A 21,265-nucleotide genomic window follows, 5' to 3' on the forward strand; every position below is an offset into this window, starting at 1 on the left:
CATTCTACTCTTTCTTTTAAAATAACTAATTTATGCTCTTGGGGCCCTGGCCTGCTCAGTCAGGGGAGCCTGGGACTCTTGATCTTGAGGTCGTGAGTTTGAGCCCCACGTTGAGTATAGAGACTACTGAAAAAAATAAAGTTTAGAATAAAGTGATTACTTTGGTAAGTTTTTCCATAGGTTTTTACATAAAATAACTAATATGTGCTTTTAGATTTCTAATTTCCTTCTTTCTACTTTGTTTTGCTTTGTTCTGGAGTTGTTTTGCTAGAACATTGATGTGAATGCTGAGTTTATAAACTAGTTTGAGTTTTCACGCTTCATAATAGAAAAAGTGATGGGGCACCTGGGTGGGTCAGTGGGTTAAAGCCTCTGCCTTCAGCTCAGGTCGTGATCTCAGGGTCCTGGGATCAAGCCCCCTGCCCCCCGCATCAGGCTTTCTGCTCAGCAGGGAGCCTGCTTCCCCCCCCCCCCCCCCGCCTCCTCCCTGCCTCTCTGCCTACTTGTGATCTCTGTCTGTCAAATAAATAAATAAAAATCTTTAAAAAAAAGAAAAAGAAAAAGTGATATTATCAGTTTCTCTCCATGTATAACTTTGCCTCCCACTGATTTGATAAGATGTATGCTTATTACTGTTCATTTCTATACAATCTGATTTTGATTTTCTTTCTTTTTTGGCCCAAGAATTATTTATTTATTTATTTATTTATTTATTTATTTAAAGATTTCGTTTTTCTTTATTTGAGAGAGAGCAAAAGTGAGACAGATTACAGAGGGAGAGGGAGAAGCAGACTCGCTACTGAGCAGAGAGCCCCACGTGGGGCTCGATACCAGGACCCCAGGATCGTGACCTGAGCCGAAGGCAGATGCTTAACTGACTGAGCCACCCAGGCACCCTAAAATAAATAAAATCTTAAAAAAAATATAAAGTGTACAATTTGAGGGGCACCTGGCTGGCTCAGTTGGAAGAGCACATGACTCTTGATCTCAGGGTCTTGAGTTTGAGCCCCACGTGGGGTAGAGCTTCCTTATGTAAATAAAACTTTAAAAAAAATAAGGTGTACGATTTGGTAAGTTTTGACATATGCATACACCCATGAAGCCATCACTGCAACTAAGATAATGAAGGAATCTGTTCTTCCTGCATTCACCTTGCAATTGCCTGGATTGTCAGGATGTCTTGCCTTGGCCCAAGATCCTTTGCACAAAGACATCTGTTCAGGCCTTTCCTCAGGGGGCATCCCAGTGTTAGGGTGGGCTTGGCGGAGCCTCTGCTGGACTTAAGACATGGTGGGATGAGCAGGTAAAAGGACCCACAGTGCCTCTGGGGAAGAGTGGGGCTGAAGGCCACTTGTTTGCCTAATCATTTCCTCTAATCTTGCCAAAATATTGTTACACAACTTAGAACACAGTGCTGTTCAAACTCTCTTTACCTTTACTGACTTGAAAAACACGGGGAGTGCCTGGATGGCTCAGTGGGTTAAAGCCTCTGCCTTCGGCTCAGGTCACTGGGCTCTCTGCTCAGTGGGAAGCCTGCTTCCTCCCTCTCTCTCTGCCTGCCTCTCTGCCTACTTGTGATCTCCATCTGTCAAATAAATAAATAAAGTCTAAAAAAATAAATATAAAAAAGAAAAACAATCCTCTCCTTGCTTTGAAAAGTTCAAAAAAGGTGTAACAAAGTCTCCCACAATAATTTTGTATATATGTTTTCTAAGATTTATTTATTTATTTGACAGAGGGAGAGAGCACAAGCAGGGGGAGTGGCAGGCAGAGAGAGAGGAAAAAGCAGGCTCCCCATTAACCAGGGAGCCCAATGTGGGGCTCAATCTGAGGACCCTGGGCTCATGACCTGAGCCGAAGGCAGAACCTTAACCCACTGAGCCACCCAGGTGCCCAATTTTGAGTATTTCTAACAGTTGTGCTGATGTTCTGTTTTTGAGAATGCAACACGTTATTACATATTCTACACAATTGTACCTTTAAATAGTGTAAAAATAAAGGACTCCACCCCCCCTTTTTTAAAAAATCATTTTTTAAAGATTTTATTTATTTATTTATTTATTTATTTGACAGAGATCACAAGTAGGCAGAGAGGCAGGCAGAGAGAGAGAGAGAGAGAGAAGGAAGCAGGCTCCCTGCCGAGCAGAGAGCCCTATGTGGGGCTTGATCCCAGGACCCTGGGATCATGACCTGAGCGGAAGGCAGAGGCTTTAACCCACTGAGCCACCCAGGAGCCCCCAAAATCTTTTTCTTTAGTTCTATTTTTCTGGTATTAAGCTTCCAACCTACCTTCTATAGGTCTTTATTTTCCCATTCTTTTATTTGTTATTTGTCTTTGTTTTGTCCCTGAAAACAGCATTTACCTGGATTTAGTATGTCTTTTCATTATGAGAATCCTTGTTGTTTAGCAGGAGAATTTGACGAATTTACAGTTATTATGCTCACCCATGTTCTCAGTCTTATTTTGCCTGTTCTGTTTAATACATTGATCCGTTGTTTTCTTTTGTAATCCTTTACTGGGCCTATCAGGTTTGCTTGTGTACCCGCCTCCAAGTTTTTCCTTTCATGCTAATAGTTAGCATTAACAGTTATGTTTTTGGGTTTTTTTTAGATTTTATTTATTTATTTGACAGAGAGAGATCACAAGTAGGCAGAGAGGCAGGCAGAGAGAGAGAGAGGAGGAAGCAGGCTCCCTGCTGAGCAGAGAGCCCGATGCGGGACTCGATCCCAGGACCCTGAGATCATGACCTGAGCCGAAGGCAGCGGCTCAACCCACTGAGCCACCCAGGCACCCCTTGTTTTTGTTTTAAAGAAGGAGAGAGGAAAAGAAGCGAGGTGGGGCAGAGAGAGAGAGGGAGAGAATCTTAAACAGGTTCGGTGGCCAGCCAGGCGCCTGATCCAGGGCTCAGTCTCACCACCCTGCGATCATGACCTGAGCCAGGATCAAGAGCCAGACACTTAACCAATTGAGCCACCTAGGTGCCCCTCATTAATTGCTAATTAAGAACCTTAAGGGGCGCCTGGCTGGCTCAGCTGGAAGAACATACAGCTCTTGATCTTGGGGTTGTGAGTTCAAGCCGCACACTGGGTGCAGAGATTACTTAAACAAATTAAAAAATTAAAAAAACCTTTAGAAAGCTCACTTTAAAACCTGTTTTATCAATAATTAAAGAATCTTCCAATGTCCTCCTCCCTGAATCAGACAAGATCTCTGGCACCTTTTATTTTCTCTGTTTGTTGAAACAGTCTAGAATTTCATTTCCAGGTAATTAATTTTTTGCTTAAACACGTGCTTTCTCTTTCAGAAATCTTTTAGAAGCAATTGCATGGGCTCCAAAACCCTCTTCACACCATCATTTAGACTTGATTAGTCTGTTTTTGTCATTTTGCAGCTCTGTTTCTTACGGGTCTGTCTTCCGTTGACTTTGTCACTTGACTGAAATTAAAAGCTTGGGTTTGAAACAGAATCCCAGAAATACTGCTTGCTTCCTGTGTACGCGGCGAGGTCCACTTGGCCACTTACTAAGGCCTGTGGCTTAGTAACCTTATTTTTTTTCTTTTATGTCAGCTCTACAGCCGACATGGGGCTTGAACTCATGACCCTGAGATCAAGAGTCCCACGCGCCACCCACTGAGCCAGCAGACACTCTGGTTACCTCATTCAGTAAGGAATACGACTAGGGCTCCTAGATCTGGGAAGACTCAGGGGAATAAGGCAGTGAATGAATGATGGAGAAGTGAAGAAGTGAGTTTACGCCTCTGGTCTCTCAAAAGGCTGATCCACTCCCTGTGCTCTCCCCGTGTCATCTACCTTTCCCTGTCTGCGGACGCTCTTCCCTCAGACTGGAAACCCAGTCAAGCCTCTACTACGTTAAGAAAAAAACCTTTGCCACTCCTCTTTCCTCTCACATAGAAGCTTCTAGAAACAATGGGCCACATGCCACATCTATACTCCCTTGCCACCAACCTGCTGGCCTCTGGCTTCCTAGCTAACCCTCCACTCCAGGTGCCCTCAGTAAAGGTCATGGGTGAACACCGCGCCTTCAGCTCTGCGCAGGTGACACAGCAGGATCGAGGAACAGGATGACCCTGAGTAGTAGGAGCCCCGACCTACCTGGGGACAAATACTCTACCTGCAGTTGGTAGCCCATAAATGTGTCCCCTGAATGTGTGATGCAAATCAGCACATGGACTAGGGACTGGGGAAGCTTCCTGGAGGAGGAGGCAACTCAAGTTGAGTCTGCAAGCATGAGGAATCTCGGAGGTGGGATGGAAAAGTGTTCCAGGCAAAGGGAACAACATGGGGAAAGGCTAGGAGGTGGGAGGCTGTAGAGAGTTCTAGAAGCCCCACGTGGGGGTACATATGAACCTGTGCCGTGAGGGAGGACCGAGGAGGGGAATGTGTGGCTGCATGGTCCCCAGCCCCTGGCTCTGTTCCTGCGGCCTGAGCCCCTGTTGGGTTCTCCCTTGTAACTTCCCTGTGCCTCATCCTCCTCCTTCTCTGAGGCACTCTCGCTCAGACTCCCTCCAAGCCCTCTTTCTTCTCCTCTTCTAGGATGGGGTTCCCTGCCTCTGGAGTTTCTCACCTGCCCCAGGTCTGTGCACCCCCTCCCTGCTGCACACCTCGCCTCCAGGTGCACTCTGGGCGCCTTCTCAAGCGGCCTATGGTGCCCCGTTTCCAGAAAAACACCCTCCCATTTCCCTCCATGTCCTTCCTCCCTGAGGGCATCTCCACCTAGCTGATAGCCCCTGCACCCATCCCAGCACCCAACCCCCAGCCAGGGCACCATCTGAGCCTCCTTCTCTCCCCAGTCCCAGGTCTCCTCCGGCCTCATCCCATCAACCCCACCTTGCTTTAGACCTCATACCAGTGCTTCCAAACTGGGTTCCCGAGTACTCTGTGAGTCTGCACAAAAACTTTCCTGAAGCCCAAGGGGCTTGGGCTCTACAGTCCCTCCCCATTCCCCCTCGTGTCTAACTTAAGTCCCTCTCCCTCCTCAGTAGGGAATTGGTCCAAGAGGCCCAGAGTTGGAGACAAAGGGCGCTGTGGGAGTTGAGCCCTGAGAAAGGACCACAGCGGCCAGAGCTGGACTTCACACCCCACCACCCCGGGGCCACCGGGAGATGCTCTGTTTGTTCCTGGGCCCTTTGACTGCCAGGAAATGGCAGGCGACCGAGTCCCTGTTGATCCTTGGCCTTTGCCCGCACAGGACCTCCACCTGTTCCTCCTTGGATCTTTCCTGAGAGCTGGCTCTGGGCTGGATGGGATCCTCCCCCAGCCCTTAGACATTGGCCTGCTTTCTCCATTACACAGATGAGGACGGGGAGGGATGTGGGTGCCACTTCACGCCCAAGTGAAGAGCAGAGCTGCAGGGTGTCCCACGGTGACCTGCTTGGGCTCTCCCAGTGACAGACAACAGGACATGGACCCATCACTTGTGCTTTTAGTTGAGGTGTACCAGTTAGTTCAAATGGAGAGACGGGACACATAAAGGAAGTGAAGCTTTGGGATGCAGCCTCAGTCCGGGGCTCAGGACTGTGGCATAGGGGCCTGGTCCTTGTGGGAATCAGCGGACTTACCCCTGTGACCATTTGGCCAACTTAGGTCAGACATCTATCAGCGGCCCAACGGAGGAACAACTTTATGACTTTTTCATTAAAAGTCACAGAGCATAACATCCCCTCTTAAAAAGAGCACAATTCGGTGATTTAAAAAAATATATTTTATTTACTTATTTGACAGAGAGAGAACCAGTGGGCAGAGAGGCAGGCAGAGAGAAAGGAAGGGAAGCAGGCTCCCCGCTGAGTAAAGAGCCCGATGCGGGGCTCGATCCCAGGACCCTGAGATCGTGATCCGAGCTGAAGAGAGAGGCTTAACCCACTGAGCCACCCAGGCGCCCCAATTCGGTGATTTTAAGTGTATTTACAAGCCTGTGCACCCAGCACCACTACCTAATTCCAGAACGTCCTCACGGTCCCAGAAGGAAACCACTAGCAGTGACTGCCCCCGCGCCCCCAGCCCCAAGAGCCCCCAGAGGGCTTCGTTTATAGATTTGGAGGGACGCAGGCGGCAGAGGCAACCTCCTTCGCTTGGCCGGCGGGTGGGCGGCGGTGGGGATGCTGCACTGGGCCCCTCTGGCTGAGGCCCGCCGGGGCATCTCCTCCGGGACGGCGGGCACTGGCCCCCACAGCTCGCCGGCGCCACGAGAGGACGCGGCGCGTTTGCCCCGAGCGCCTACCACGTGCGGGGCGCTTGAGGAGCCGCGACCGGACGGAGATGCTCCGAGGTCGCCCGCCGCGGGCTTATCCCTGACCGTGTTTGCACAGCCGCGACGCTCGCGACTGCGCAGGGCGGAGACGCGCGGACGCGGCGGGGACCAGACTCCCGAGGGCGCGGGTGGGGAGCGGCGCAGAGACTCCGCCGCCGCTCGGCAGGAGAAGAGCGGGAGGCCGCGCGGCGCCCCGCCCACTCCCGGAGCCAGGACGGGGCGGGGCCCGGTGGCACCCCACCCCCCGCGGCCGACCTGCAGAGCGAGGGGCGGGGCCAGCAGACGCCCCGCCCCGCCCGCCCCGCGCGGCGCCGGGAGGAGGAGGAGCGGCGGCGGCGGGCCCGCACTAGAGCGCGAGCGCGCGACCGGCCGGCCGTGGACGCAGAGCGCGGCCGGGCCCGAACGCCGAGCGGACGTCGCGCAGGCAGACAGGCCGCGGCTGCCGCCGAATCCCGCCCCGCGCCCCGCCATGCCGTCCGCGGGCCCCGCCTGAGCCGCGGCCACCGGCGCCGGGCGGGCTCGGGGGCTCGGGGAGGGGGGCTCGGGGCCGGGCCGGGGCCATGCGCGCGCTGCCCTGACGATGCTGCCCGCCGCGCCCGCCCGCCTGGCGCTCGCCCTGGGCCTGGGCCTGTGGCTTGGGGCGCTGGCGGGGGACACCGGGCGCGGCTGCGGGCCGTGCGCGCCCCCCTGCCTCTGCGGCCCGGCGCCCGGCTCCGCCTGCCGCGTCAACTGCTCCGGCCGCGGACTGCGGACGCTTGGACCCGCGCTGCGCATCCCCGCCGACGCCACCGCGCTGTGAGTACCTCGCCGCCCCGCGCCGCGAGCCGGGCTGTTGCCATGGCGCCGGGCGGGCGCCGGGTCTCGGGGGCGCCCCGGGCGTGTGGCGGCCTCGGCGCGCTTGCACCCTCGGCTCCGGGGAGAGGCCCGGCCGGGCAGGCCGCCGGCCTGGCGGGCCTCGCAGGGCGTGGGCGCGTCCCCGGCCTCTGAAGGGGAAACGGAGTGCGGGCCAGGCCTCTCCCAGGGCGAGGCTCCAGCGCAGTGAGGTCGGCCCGACTAAATAAGGAAAACCCGGGACCGCGGGCGGCCCTCAGCCCCCCTGGCCTGAGCCGGGGCGAGGCCGAAGAATCCCGGCGTCTGCAAACGCAGAAACGTCCCACCGGGTGGGGCTCCGCAGTCGCAAGTTGATGGGGGACCTGAGACAGCGCGCGGGGGCAGGGTGGAAGGTGTTCGAAGGGAACCGGCGGACACTTAGACGCCAATTACGGACTAACAGGATGCAGCCTGGCCTGGGGGATGCTCTGCACCTGGGAGCCCTGCAGCGGGAAGCCGGGAAGCCGGGAGGAGGAGAGCTCCGTCTGGGATGGCGGGGAAGGCCTCCCGGAAGAGGGGTCTGGACAGAGATGTGAAGGATGTCTGAGGCTTGGCCCCATGCTTGAGGAGGAGTGGGAAGGTGGTGGGAGGACCTCAGGCGGGAACCGTGTGGCCAGGGCAAGGGAGTTGTGCGGGAGTGGGGCAGGACGGGAGGGACCCGTCAAGGGCTCTGATGTGGTCCCCGGACAGTGGGCATGTGAAGTTGCAGAAGTAGTTCAGAACGCTGGCGGGCTGTTGTCCAGTTTCCGTTTTGGAAGTGATGGTGTAGCCTCCATGGAGAACTTGTCAGTTTGTTAGCCGTGTGCCAGGCTCTGGCTGTGATGGATGCCCTCAGAGGCAGAGGTACGGCGAAGATGGCTTTTTACACACGAGAACACAGACTCAGGTGCTGGGACTTGCCCAGGTAACAAGCTGTGGCCAGCACATGGCAGAGCTGGGTTTGACTGAGGTGCTCAGGACCCGGAGTTGGAATGACAGGGTGCATGGGACCAGCATTTGCAGACAGTTGTCCCTGGGCTAGCTACAGGTTCAGGTCTGCCGGTCGGCATTCCTATGGTCCTGTTGGGGTTTCTTGGGCACTTTCAGAAGCCAGGACTCCCAGCTGTCTTTGGCCACATGCTGGAATCCACAGGGGGGCATTTAGCATCCTCAGGCTTGTGAAATCTGGGGATGGGTCCTGGAATTTGGTTCTGTGATATTCCCTGGGTGCCTCCAGCGCACGGCTGCCTTTAATTTGGGGACCGATGGTCAGCGTTCAGATGAATTAGGATGCTGGGGAGTAGGTGGGTGGAGTAGGGGTGGATATTTCTCCTGTGGGTTCTGGCGGTCTTTGGGGTTTTGGTGCGTGGGATTGGGGTGGGGGAAGAGCAGGTCCTCCAGGACTAGCTGGGGGTCCTGAGGGAGGGTCACGGTGGGCCTGCTGCTTTGTTGCCTGACCCCTTGAGCATTTGCCATCCCGGCTGTCTCTGTGGAGATGGGCTTATTGCGTTCACCAGGATAACTGGATCCGGTCCTCGTTTCTGGATCCTGTGGGTAAAGATGCCTCTGTTTCCGGGGGGCTGGAAGCTGCTGAGGTCAGGCCTGGCTCCTTCTTGTTATGCTCTGCTTCCCCAGGACATGGTGCTGAGCTGGCCTCCAGGAGCTGTGTAGGAAGTAAACAATGCGGGGGCTCAGTTGGGGGCCTGCAGCAGGGTGTGGGCTCTGGAGCCTCTTGGGCACAGTGATGGAGCCCAAGACTAGAGCCTTGCATGTGTCCCTGTAGGATCTGCTCCTGGGTTTTGGAGGTCCTGGGAGCTGGCGGCCTGCCTGGCCCGGCCTGAGCTGGCAGGATTCCCAGGGTTGCTGGCCCCTCTGAGCTTGCAGTGGAACCCTGAGACACGGGGGGATGAAGAACAGGGGAGACCCTACGGTGTTCTTTATACTCCAGAGCTACCTGTGGGAGATTTCTGGAGGCTGGGGACCAGGAACCGAAGAGAAACTGGGCTCTCTCCTGGTTCCCCCAGTCCCCAGCCATTCTGCCTGTCAATCCAACAAGCCCCGTCCTTGGGGAGAGGGAGATAGGGGAGTCCTCTCTAAAGCAGAGGGGCTGAGTGCATAGATGTCAGGCAGCCTTCCAGGTGAGGGTGTGCCCCACAGCCCTGCCTTCTGGGTGGTACCGGCGACCGCCTCTTCTGGGCTCAGGCCTGATACCTCTGTCACGGGCCGGACCTGCATATAAGGCCCACGGCTGGCCCACAGGGGCGTTTAGGCCTCAGCAGGCAGGGTGGGCTGGGTTAGCGGTGCTGCTGGAGGTGGCCTGAGAGAGATGACATTACTCGGCAAAGTGTTGCTGTTGTCCCAGATTTAAATCTTTCTTGTGATGAATTTGAGTAGGCCCAGAGGTAGACAAAATTGTGTGCTGAACCTTGTGACCCTTCGCCCTCCGTCCTGCCCCTCCATGCCTCCACCTCCTACCTTCTTTGAGCCAGCGGCCGGCTGTCCTGTCCTGTGGCGTATACCCAGGAGCTGGGTGTCTCGGGGTATCTGGCCACCCCGTGGTCACCCCGAGATGGTGAGGGATTCCCTGATCCCACCTGCGCCGGCGTGTTTAGGTTTCTGGTTGTCTGCGGTTCTTCTAGTAGTTTGAATCCGGACCCAAACAAGGGCTGCACAGTGTAGCTGGTCGGCGTCTTTTGTCCTCCAATGATGTATCTACCTTCCCTCATCTCTTTCTCTCCTCACGCGACCGGTGACAGTGGCGCCAAGAGCATCTGTGTTTGGACTTGCCCCGTGGTGTCAACCAGTGTGTCCACTGCCCTCTGTTTCCTGTAGCGGGACAGTCGCTGCAGGGTGGTGTGTTGTGGGAAGCCACATTTCCAGTCCTCTGGAGGCGCTTGTGGCCGGCGGCTGCTGCGTGGACAGGCCCATGGCTCAGGATGTTCGTCGCCAGGGGCTGTTCAGAGGGGACGGTGCTGCTCCCAGTGTTGTCTGTCAGTTTCAGGTGTGGTTTCCAGCCACTTCTCGGGGCTCGTGCTGCTGACTTAAGCCACTGGTCTAGGACGAGGCTTAGGGCCTTAGTAGGGACATGGTTCATTGATGGAAATCTCAGGGCCTTGGGGTCTCTTGTCAGCTGGGGGTGTACTTGGAGCCTTGCCCTTCCTCGCCTGGGCCCCTGAATGGCAGGAGAGTTTGGGAGACTGGAGGAGGCTAGGCCTCTCGCGTCTGCATGGCACATGGGTGCGAGGTGGGCCTTGGGGGGAGCACATGGGCCTGGTGTGTGCGTGACATGTTAGGCTGCATGTGCCACATGTGTTGCTGCCTTGAGGATGGGCCAGACCACAGAGGGTCCCTTCCCCAAACCCACACCAGGCAGAGAGCCTGGCTGCTGTGTGCCGGGCCCTGTGTGGGGTGTCTCTGAGGCTCAGATATCACCGTGACGCTGGTGATGGGGAGGGGCTGCTTTGGAGGGCTCCCTGGGGGCCACCAGTGTAGGTGACATTGAAAGGTCTGAGAGAGAGCACCCAGACAAGGGACAGCCCGGAGGAGGGTCTGGGGCTGCATGTGCTGGAGACATGGGGGTGCGGCCCTTATCTAGATGGCTGGGGATATCCCTGAAGGGTCCCAGACAGAAGGGGCACAGAACACTGGCTGCTGGGTGGGGATGGGTGTCGGGAGGGTCCGAGTGTCCTGCATACCCGGCAGCTCTCACTCTCGCGTTCCCTGAGGTGCACAGCATGGCCGGCTGGTGCTTGGAATTGAGGATGTAAACGCATGTGTACTGGCAGTTTCCCGAGGGGACACGGATGCCCATTGGCGAGAGCTGTGGCCAGGACGTGCTGTAGGAGGGCTTCCTGCCGGGGCCGGGAGGTGATGGGGAGGCTCGGGCTGCATCTGCAGCGCTTGGTTCTTGAAGGGAGCAGCATGGAGCAGCTGGTTCCAGTCGGGAGCTGGGCGGCACCTGGGAGTCAGAGGACCTGTCCTCGAGGGGAGCGTGCCCACCCACCACGCCGCTGCCCGGTCGATAGCACCTGCAAGACTCTCACCTGGCAAGGGACTCGCAGCCAGAAGGCTTGTTGAAGACCTGAAGACCACAGCAGCAGCGGGGCTTCTTGTGGATTCTTCATGCCAGTGAGATAAAGGGTCCACTTAGCAGGTGGGTGAAAGGCCCGAGCGGACATACCTCCAGAGAGGGTCACCTGCCCCACCAGCCTGAGTGGTCGCCGCACACGTGGCTTCCGGGGAGATGCAGGGGGCCGTGGCACCGTGCCCCACACGCCTGTGTGGACAGCCGTCTCTGAAGGCGGATGGCAGCCGGCATCTGGAGGGTGTGGACACGTCGGCCCCCCACCCGCTGCTGGTGGCCGCGGCACAGGGCGGCATGCTGGGACCTGTCTGCTGGTTCCTCTGTGTGTACCCGAGAGAAGGGAAACCTGGGTCCACACGGAAGTCTGTACACACACGCTCACCGCGTAGGGTTCCCTGGAGCTGGAACGTGGGGACAGCGCAGGGGTCCAGCAACAGAACGTGGTCTCCCACTCGCTGGAGCGCTACTTAGCCGCCCACAGGAGCCCCGACACCTGCCCCAACCCCTGCAGGCCCTGAAGACGTGCTCAGTGAATGCAGCTGGACCCAAGAGGCCACGTGTGGAATGATTTCCTTGGTAGGAAACGTCTGGAACAGGCCAGTCCGTGGAAGCCAAAAGCAGACTGGTGTATCTGGTGGGGGCGGGGTTGGGGTGTCGGTTTGGGAGTGAGACTGTGGTGAAGGAGACGGCGCTCGTCACACGACCTCGAGAACTCACCAGAAACCGGCGGGTTGTCCACTTCACAGTTGGGAGCTTTGTACCATGTGAGGCGGCTCCGAATGGAAGACCAGATCTCTGGAAATGGCCATGGGTGTGCACCCTGCGCCCCGCCACTGGGTCATCCCCTCTGTCCGCGCTTGCCATGCGCTGGGCTCCTTGCAAAGCCTATTCTGTCCTTTCTGTCACGGTATCTTGCACGGTGCTGTGGGCTTGGAAGCACTCTTTGTCGCATTTTATAGACCAGGAAACTGATGCTCCCTGAGGCTGTCACTTCCTGGGGTCACACGGCTGGGGGTTGTGGCAGAGACACGACTGCATGAGCATGCTCTGGGGCACAGCCCCGGGGCTGCACACGGGCCTGGCCCCCGGTGCTGGTGGTGGGGGGCTCCCCGGTGGGACCGCGTGGGACTGGCTGGGCTCTGGGCTCTGGCCTTGGCTGCTGGCTCAACCCTTCCCCACAGCTACTCCTCAGTGTCCCTCTGCTCTCTGTGCTACGGCCATTCCCACGGACTTTCTGTCTGGTTCTGGGAGGGAGGCATGGGGACCCCGGAGTTGGGATTCTGCCCCTGGATCAGACCTGGCTCATATCCCATCTCCTCCATTTCCTGCATGCCCTTGGCCGTGTCACTCAGCCTTCCTGAGCTTCGGTCCCCTCACTCGCCAGGTGGGCATCGCAAGTGGAGGCCCTTCTGGGGTTGTGGGCATGCCCGAGGGGCTTAGTGCTGGGGCCACAGTAGCTGTAACCCGTGCCAGAGTGGCCCCTCGGCTCCCTTCTGTCCATACCCTCAGAGCCCATTACCTTGTCCCCAAGCACTGGCCACCAGGAGATGGGTCCTTGCCACCTGCCATGCTGACGGGTGCATGGAGAGTACCCCTGAACACGTGTGCCAGTCATTGCGTCACTCAGACCACATGCCGGATAGGGGGACGGGGGAGCCCAGGGAGGCCCGAGGTCCACGAGCCTTGCTGCCCGCTCTGCTCTGACCTCAGAGGCGTCTTCAGCACATGGCCGTGCCATTGCTGGGAGTCGGGACCCTGGCACACTCCTCTGGTGTTTGGGTCTCAGTTTTATGCACCTGACATGTTCAGGTGTACATTTGGGACACAGTGAAGTTTTGATGTGTGACTAGAGTGCATCGCTTCCCGCGCTCACCTTGTGCTGGGAGCTGGGGGGATGGCGCGGGTCTGAAATCCATGGCCACGAGCACTGCTTGGTGCCCCTCACCTTGGCCCTGCTGCTGGCCTCTGCTGTCACATGCCCAGCACACCCTGGTGAGCTCACTTGTCGTGTCGGTGAGACTCAGTTTCCCTCTCTCGGGGCCTGAGACCAGGGCATTTCCCATAGGGGCCTCCTCCTCCTCTCTTGGTTGTTCTGCCCTTGACCCTGGGCGACTTGTCACTGGCCATCGTCTTCTGACAGCTGACTGGGTGGCCCTGGAGGATGTGGCTCCCACCCCCACATGCTGCCCATGGGATGGGGGAGTGCTTCTGCTGCCACCTGTGTTCCCCCACAGCTCTTGGGAGACCCTGGTTCTTGAGCAAGACCCGGGCTGAGGCTTGGTTTCAAGTGAGGAAGCCATTTTGGATGGAGATGCACATTTTCCTTTCCGGACACTCTGCAGCGGCCAGCGCCAGCAGCAGGAACCCAGACAGGCCCAGCCCGTGGAACACTCTGGAATGAAAACATCCCGTTTGTCCTACTGCCATCTGGGGTGGCAGCGGCCGTCTGGCCCTGGGAGCTGGGTGCCTGTGCCTTTCGGGCTGGCCAAGGCGGGGCTGTGTCCATGGGGTGGGCCGCGGGCCTCGGGGGCGCTGGCCAGAGCGTGCTTGCAGTCTTGCTGCTGAACAGAACGCAGCTGGAAAATGCAGCTCACGTCCTTTTTTCCCGGAACACCTCGTTCTTTGTGGTTTGGCAGCCGTCTCTGCCAAGGGGCCCAGTGGTGCCCAGCCGCCCGTGCCAGGGAAGGGGCTGCGTTTACGGCCAAGGTGGGCAGGGCTCGTTCTTTCCCCGAGGTGCCTGTGGGCCCAGGCCTGGCCAGGTGTGGTGTCCCTGACTTTAGCAGCCCCCTGTGCCCTGAAGGATGCTCTGGGGCCACCCTGGGAAGGGCTTCCTTTGCTTCTGGTGGAAGCAGAGAATGAGGCCAGTGCTCAGGGCAAGGCTGACAGCACTGTTGGCCTTAGGATCCGGGGCTTGCAAACCGCTCTGGAGCCCTGGGTCAGGCTGGTTTCATGTCATTGGCCATGCTCAGCAGCTGAGGGGGCGATGGGATGGCTAGCCACGCTGGGCTGGAAAGCCTGAGGCCATGTGCCAGCTCCCCAGCCAGGATGGGGAAGAGCACAGCCTTTCTCCTTCAGTCTCCCGATTCTGGGGACACATGGTGGGATGAGCAGGGCTGCCTCCCCGAGCCTCAGCATTTCCACCTGTGGAATGGGCTGGTCACTCCTTGCCTGGCTGATTGTGACAGGTCTGAGCGCAGCTCCTGAGCACGGGTGCTGGATCCGGAGGGAGGCTGGGCACCCTTCTGTCTGTTCCTTTGCCTCCCCTTACCCTGAAGGGGGCCTCAAATCCCCAGACCCTCTCCTGGGGGGGCCGCACCCTGTCTTGTTAAGGGTCTGAAGGTGGCTGCCTTAGGGCACATTGGTCTGTCCAAGTGTGGAGGACTCCCCACCCCTCGGGCCCTCCCTACAGGTCTGAGCTCCCCTCCCTGTCCTGGCCTGTGGCCACAGGGGCTTCCTAGGTGGGAAGCAGCAGCACACTGGCTGTGTAGGCCCGTCCTGCTGAGACTTCAGTAGTGGGAGGGCAGAACTCCGGTGACGGGGGCCCCCGTAAAACGCTGTGAGGTTGGGATCTTCCCAGGCTGGGCCTCTCCCCCTCACTTTGGAGGCTGAGACAGACCCTCGATGCCGCCCTGGGCTGGCGGGCCCCTCCCTGGAGAGCCTGCCTCTGCCCCCTCCCCAGCTGGCCCTGTCCTCGTGTTTGTCTGCAAATCCGCTCCTTCCTAAACTCGAATTCATTAATTTACACATCATCATTTCCGGCCCTGGAAGCCAGCCTTGCTCACCATAAATAGACAGAACGAAAACAGAATGAGGTTATTACGCTCAAACTGGCTCGGTGCTCCCGGCAGCCTGGCCCCCTCCACGCCCCCAGTCTCCCCCCTACCCAGACGCAGCGTCGCCAGCCCTGGGTCCCAGGGGTGGGGGGCAGGGCAGGCACCGCACTATAGCCACTCCCCTTTGGGCCAGGCCTGGCTCCTGAGAGGATGTGTTGGGGGTCCTCCCTGCTGGGCTCAGGAGAACCTAGCAGCGCCTCAGGGAGAGGACGGGCGGCCAGGGCTGCCATTCCTGGTGATGGAGGGAGGAGAATGGAGCCCTGGGCCTTGGATGGGGAGCGGGTACCTTCTGTCCCGCCAGCGCGGCTGTCCTGTCCTCCCAGAGGAGGGAGGAGGCAGCTGCTGGCTTGGGAGGAGTGGGTTACATAACCTCGGCTGCGGCCCCTCCGGAGCCCGTTCCCCCCAAGCCCTGTTTCCAGTGCGGCGGGCCAGCGCAGGGGTGGGGGTGACGGGCTGGGGCCTGGCACTCGCCCCCGCCGCTGACCACATGCGTCTGGAATGTGCAGATGTTTCCTTGGGGGCTCCGGCTGGCCCCCAGACCCCGCCCAGCATCTGGACTGGGGAACGGGCACACGGGCCACTCCTCTCCTTGGCACCGGAGGAAACTGAGGCTGCTCAGGGCTGCAGGGCAGGGTCCCAGCTTCCCTGGGACCTCCAGTGCCTCAGCTCCAGAAGGGCAGACTGCTCTAGCAGTCACCCCAGGCTCAGGAACACTCCAGACCTGCTTGTGACCACCCCCTCCTTGGCTTCTACCTTCATGTACCCTGACCCTTTCCTGTCTCCTGGGCGCCCTTCTCCCCTCCTCCCACGCGGGCCCTGATGTGAGCATGGGTGGGATGCAGGTGCTGAGCCGTGTGCGGACAGGGCTAGGGGAGCTGCTGTTGCTCACCACGGGGGCCCTTGAGCACCTTCTGCTGAGCACCTCCAGCTTGTGGTACGAGCGAGGACCCTCACCCGAGCTCCTGCTTGCAGCAGGAAAGAGCAGCCCCAGATGGCCAGGGGCATGCTCTTGGGCGCCTGTACCCCGGGGGAGGCTGGTGTCCCCCCTCATGACAGTGTCTGGTCTGGGAGGCAGGGAGAGCCTGGGGGACAGCCGGGGCTCCCCAGTGGACTGCTGGGTCCCTGTGGGGGAGGAGAGGGAAGGCCAGCCTCTCAATCTGATCCCTGGTGCCTGGGGAGGTGACACATGGGAGGTGACACGTGTCTTATGCTTTCATGGGTGTATGCCTGTCACCTGGTAGTATGTGGGTCCCCAGGTCACCCACCTCCTCCCTAAGCTGGTCTGACCCCTCCAGTCTTGGCCTTAGGATCTGTGGAGTTGGCTTGAGTGGGCCTTGGAGGGGCTGGGGAGTATCTAGCTGGCCCAGAGGGTGGGCCCTGCTTGGCCCAAGACCTCTCAGGGGTGCTGTCCAGCCAGGCTGCTGGCCCTTCTCCCGGTGTTGCTTTCTTCCTTCGGGGTCTCCCTGGGCCTGCTGTGTCTCCCCTGCCATTGTGGGACCTGGGGAACCCTGGTGTGGGGGCAGGGCTGGCCCAAGGCCTCCTTGGCCTTCCACCAGCATGCTGATGGCAAGAACTAATGTGGACAAGTGGCTGTGGGACAGAGTGAGGACCCTACCAGTGGTTTCTTTCCATGTCCCCATCCCGGTGACCCCCACAGCTCCCCCTTAGTGTCCCCTCTGCCCTTCCCCTCTCTCCCAGTGTGCACCATTAGCCACGCGGCCTGCCCCACACAGCTGCTCCCACACCCTGGGGCTGGGGCTTAGGGCCTAGTGTGTCCTTAGGGCACGAACTGTAGCTGAGCAGGATCCTAGGGGAGCCTGCTGATGTTTTCTGGGCCCAGGTGAGTGCTGGGGGGAAGGGGCTCAGCTGGGACCTGGAGCAGTGGCTAGTGCCCTGGACTGTGTGTGACTGATGGTGGGGCCTTTGGTGTGCGGGGGAGGGGAGTCTCGATGGGGCTGCTGGGCCAGACAGAGCTGGGTGGAGGACTTGGCCGAGGGTGGCTTGGAGCCACAGGCCAGTGAGGCCAGGGTCAGCCGTGTCCCAACGGGCCAGGGTGGGTGCTGGCTGCGTGGCCTGGACGCTGAACTTGGCCTGCCCCCACCCCCGCCGCCCCAGGTTCTCAGGCGCCACCAGCAGTCCCCAGAGCTGCCACTCATGATGGGTTTTCCAGAGAATGGGATGTGGAGAACACTTCAGGGATTTTCCTTTTTTTTTTTCCTCTTCTGCCTGAGGCCCAGGCTGGGAAGCTGCCCCGGGAGCCCCTGGTGGGTCTCGCCCATGCTCACCCTCCTGTCCTGCCACCCCCCGGCCCCATCTCTTGGACACTCTCCCTGTGGCTTCCTGTGCGCTGCAGGCTGCTGCTTTCCTCAGAGGCACAGACACGGGGAGGTTCCTTCTGCTACGGCCACTCCACGCTAGAGCATCGTGGTTGACCGTGGGTGGGAGTCCGGCTGCCTCTCACTGGTCTCCTGGCCTGGCCCACCCCCTACCCCACCCCAGGAGTGGGTGCGGGCCAGCTGGGGGGAGCCTGAGCAGTGCGGGGCAGGCCGTGTACCCCAGAGGAAGGCCTGGCCCGCCAACCAGAAAGCACCCCTCCCCCACCACATGTGAGGAGGGACAGGGCAATCTAGGCTCCACTGTGGGGGGCACACTTGACCTTGCCAGCGGGTCTTGTCCCCGTGTCCCCTGGCCCCCAAAGGCCTCTCCAGCCCTGGTGTTCCTGGAGCCCCAGTTCTGGGTGGAGACAGACCTGGGCACATAGCCACACACATGCACGCTGTCTCTCCGTGCCCGCCCTCCCCCAGATGGGAAACCCGAGCTCAGTGAGACCAGCGCCTCGTCGGGGCACCGAGCTGGGACAGGGCAGGGCTCTGGTCCGAGCCTGCGTCAGCGGCAGTGCTTCTTCTTGAGGAGGCCTCGCTGCCCCAGCCTCCTCTTCGATGGGGCTCCCGGTGCCCCTTGCCAGCCTCCCTGCCTCCCGTTCCCCTCTGAGGCCCCCCCTCCAGGCCCCCAGGGCAGCCTGTCCGTCCATTTCTGCACACCCCACTTCTCCTATTCAAGGGTACTGCGAGTGTAGAAAACTCAGGGGACCTGCCTGCTCTCAAGCCTGGAGCTGTCACGGTGCGCCCCTTTCCAGCACTTTCTTCAGATCTTGGTTGAACATTTCAGGGGAGGGGCTGGTTTTGTGACTGGATTTCTCTTGGTCTGTGTGCTGAGGGGGCTGCCCCTGCTGGCGGCTGAATGGGCTCCAGGCGCTGCCCCTGTGCACCCTGTGTCTCCCCACAGGTGAGGGGAGGAGCGTCTGTGGCATCCTGGTCCTGGCACTGGGGGGGCTGCTCCAGGTGGAAACCCTAGGCCTTAGCCCCACCTGGTCCCCACGGGAGTTCCAGCCCTGCCCACCTCACCATCCAGGGGAATGGGAGCCCCACTGGGCCTGGCTCCCCACTTGGGTCACAGGACCCAGACCAGGGTGGCGGAGTGGCCCGGCAGCAGCCCAGTTTGTAGCCCCCAGCCTTCTATGGTCTCCACGTGACCCCATGTGGCCTGGGGGTCATTTCCAGAGCCTGGTTCCAGATGTGGTCCACAGCATCAGGAGCCGGGCCGGGGGTGTTGCTCCGGGCATCCCAGCCAGCAAAGCACTGGGACACCTTCCTCCCCACGTCCTCAGGGGCCTGTGTGCACCTCGGCTCTCCCAGCAGGACCTCGTTTCCACACCAGCCAGCTCTAAGGTCCTGCTGTATTGGGAGCAGGGATATCCCCGAGGGTGGCTATTGGGAGCTGGACACCCCCAGGCTGCCTCAGGAGCCTTGATAGGAAGGGCTGCGGAAGCCAGGTGCCCAGGGACAGGTGTCTGGACCAGGCTGTGGTTGGGGTAGGGTGGGATCTGAGTGTAGGAGGAGCTGGGCTGGCAGGAGCAGGAAGCGGTTGGGCCAGGAGGAGGCATCAGCAGACCTCCACCTCTGCACGACTGGATGGTCACTGGGGGCCCGGGTAGGGCCCGGGAGAGGCATTCTGGGGACATTTGAGGGTGAGCGGTGACACCTGCGAGGGCAGAGGCTCTGCGGGTGAGTCCCAGGCCTCATCAGTTTGGAGGCCCCGACGGGGCTGCTCAGACATGGGGGCCCCGGGAGGGGAGAGGTGAGGAGGGTGCAGTGAAGCAGGTGACCGGAGGCGTCCACCAAGTCAGGAGAGGGGATGGGTAGGCGCGACCCTGGCCTCCACCTCCAGGCTGGGAGGGACAGTGGCGCAGTTAGCCGCAGAGCATGTTTTTGGAAGGGCTTTGACCTTCCTGGGGGGTGGTGTCGCCAGCTCCAAGGGTCGTGGTTCTGAACCATTCACAGTTTGGGGGTGAAAGTGCTTTGGGGCCGCTGCTGTCAGGGGTGCGTCTCCTCACATCCGTGACCTCTGTGTGTCTTGGGTTAACGATGCGTCCTGGGCTAGTTTTCCTGGCCAGCTGGGCTCCACACCGTCTGGGAGCCGTGCCTGTGTAGAGCGGACCCCACGTGGACGCGGCCAGCGCTGCCTGGTCTGCAGTCCGGCTTCACTGACGACACTCCGCGCGGGGGCTGCATCTTTTCTGTACTTGGCCCCGCTTGCCTTGCTGCTTCGCCTCTGCCGGTACTTGATGCTGTGACCCGTGGGTGGTGCCCTCCTGTGTTCTCTCAGTCAGGGAGGCTCTACAGGACTGTCACCTGTGGCTTTGGGCTTTGTCCCACTCCCCGGACCCAGCTGGTGTTGAACCTCCCGGGGCTTGCAGAGGGCCGGCCCCGCCCCCGGCCCGCCATGTCCTCGTGCTGACGTGCCCAGGCTGTCTCTGGAAGGTCCGGCCCAACTTGGCACAGTTGGACCCGGTGCCTGCCTCACAGTTCAGCCGGCCTCTGCAATTCCTGCCCGGTCATGCTTCTTGTTGAACCCGTGTGTTGCCTTGTAGACTGCGCCGGTGTTTGTCCTGGGGTCCTGTCAACCTCGGTGTTTGCTGTGGCCTGTCACCGTAGCTCTGAGAGGAGGTGGTCCCCCAGGGCCCCCTCCCTGCTTACCTGGTCCTTGTGCCCCACTGTGTCTTGGGGGCATTCTGAGACCCCCTCCCCCATGCTAGCAACAGCGAGGCCCCTGGCCCTGGAGACCCTTAGGCTGCCCTGCTGTGTTCCAGACCCCACGTGGCACGGTGCTGCCAGGCCCGGGGGTGGGGGACTGGAACTGCTGGGGGGCCTAGTGCTGGGCAGAGAAGGGGCATGGGGCGGGGCGTGGATGGGGTCCTGCGGGCTCCCAGCCCTCTCGTAGTCCAGTCATTGGGATCCTCTGTCCTGGCCGCAAGTAGGAAGTTGGAGGGAGTGGGAAGCCTCTGGGGGTGGGCCTGGGTCTCCTTTTTGCCCTGTCTGGGGCTCTGGCACTGACGGTGACCACTTTGTTCCCCAGAGATGTCTCCCACAACCTGCTCCGGGCACTGGACGTCGGGCTCCTGGCAAACCTGTCCACACTGACAGAGCTGTGAGTGTCCCCCTGCGGAGTGGGTGGACGGCGGTTACCTGTTACCGTTGCATTTATGGGGGCTTCTTTCCAACCTTGCTGAATCCTCCCTTTTCTTCCAGGGACATAAGTAACAACAAGATTTCCACTTTAGAAGAAGGAGTGTTTGCTAATTTATTTAATTTAACTGAGATGTAAGTTGTTTTTGGCGTCAGTAGTTGCCCTCCCTGCCCTCCCGACCTGGCCTCCATGCCCATTCCCGTCGGAGAGCAGGCACTGGGGGCCTCTTGCTTGCCTGCTGGAGCTCATCTGGGGCCATGGGGCGGCGGGGTGCTGCACTGGGGAGGGCACCCCAAGCTCCTGCTTCCTGGGTTGAGGCCAGCAGTGACCCCTCCTCCGGGCCCCTGCCCTACCCTCTGCTGAGCGCCCGGCCTGGCCCCCCGCCCCGCAGAAACCTGAGCGGAAACCCCCTGGAGTGTGACTGTGGTCTGGCCTGGCTGCCCCGCTGGGTGGAGGAGCAGCGGGTTCGCGTGCTTCGGCCCGAGGCGGCCACGTGTGCCGGGCCCAGCCCCGTCGCTGGCCAGCCCCTCCTCGGCGTCCCCCTGTCAGACGGCGGCTGTGGTGAGTATGGCTGGAGTGGGCCGGCTGGGGCCTTTCCTGCTGGGCAGATCCTGGTAGGTGCTCAAGGGCCAGCAGCTGCGGCAGGGGGTGGGGGAGGCGGGCAATAAACATAGCAGCGGAGACAGACCCATTTGGGGGTCAGC

The 21,265-nt window shown here is 59.7% G+C and overlaps 1 protein-coding gene across 1 annotated transcript in view; it reads left to right on the forward strand.

Moving 5' to 3' along the window:
• Positions 1–6,606: 6,606 nt before the first annotated feature.
• The window catches only part of PKD1 (polycystin 1, transient receptor potential channel interacting), a 40,760-nt gene continuing 26,101 nt past the window's right edge, over positions 6,607–21,265 (forward strand). Inside the window, 4 exon segments of the mRNA XM_032327302.1 lie at positions 6,607–7,064; positions 20,451–20,522; positions 20,624–20,695; positions 20,953–21,122. Coding sequence (XP_032183193.1) covers positions 6,850–7,064; positions 20,451–20,522; positions 20,624–20,695; positions 20,953–21,122 — 529 coding nt within the window. The 5' untranslated portion in view covers positions 6,607–6,849.

This window comes from Mustela erminea, chromosome 20, assembly GCF_009829155.1.
Source record: "Mustela erminea isolate mMusErm1 chromosome 20, mMusErm1.Pri, whole genome shotgun sequence".
In the NCBI taxonomy this organism is placed as follows: Eukaryota; Metazoa; Chordata; class Mammalia; order Carnivora; family Mustelidae; genus Mustela; species Mustela erminea.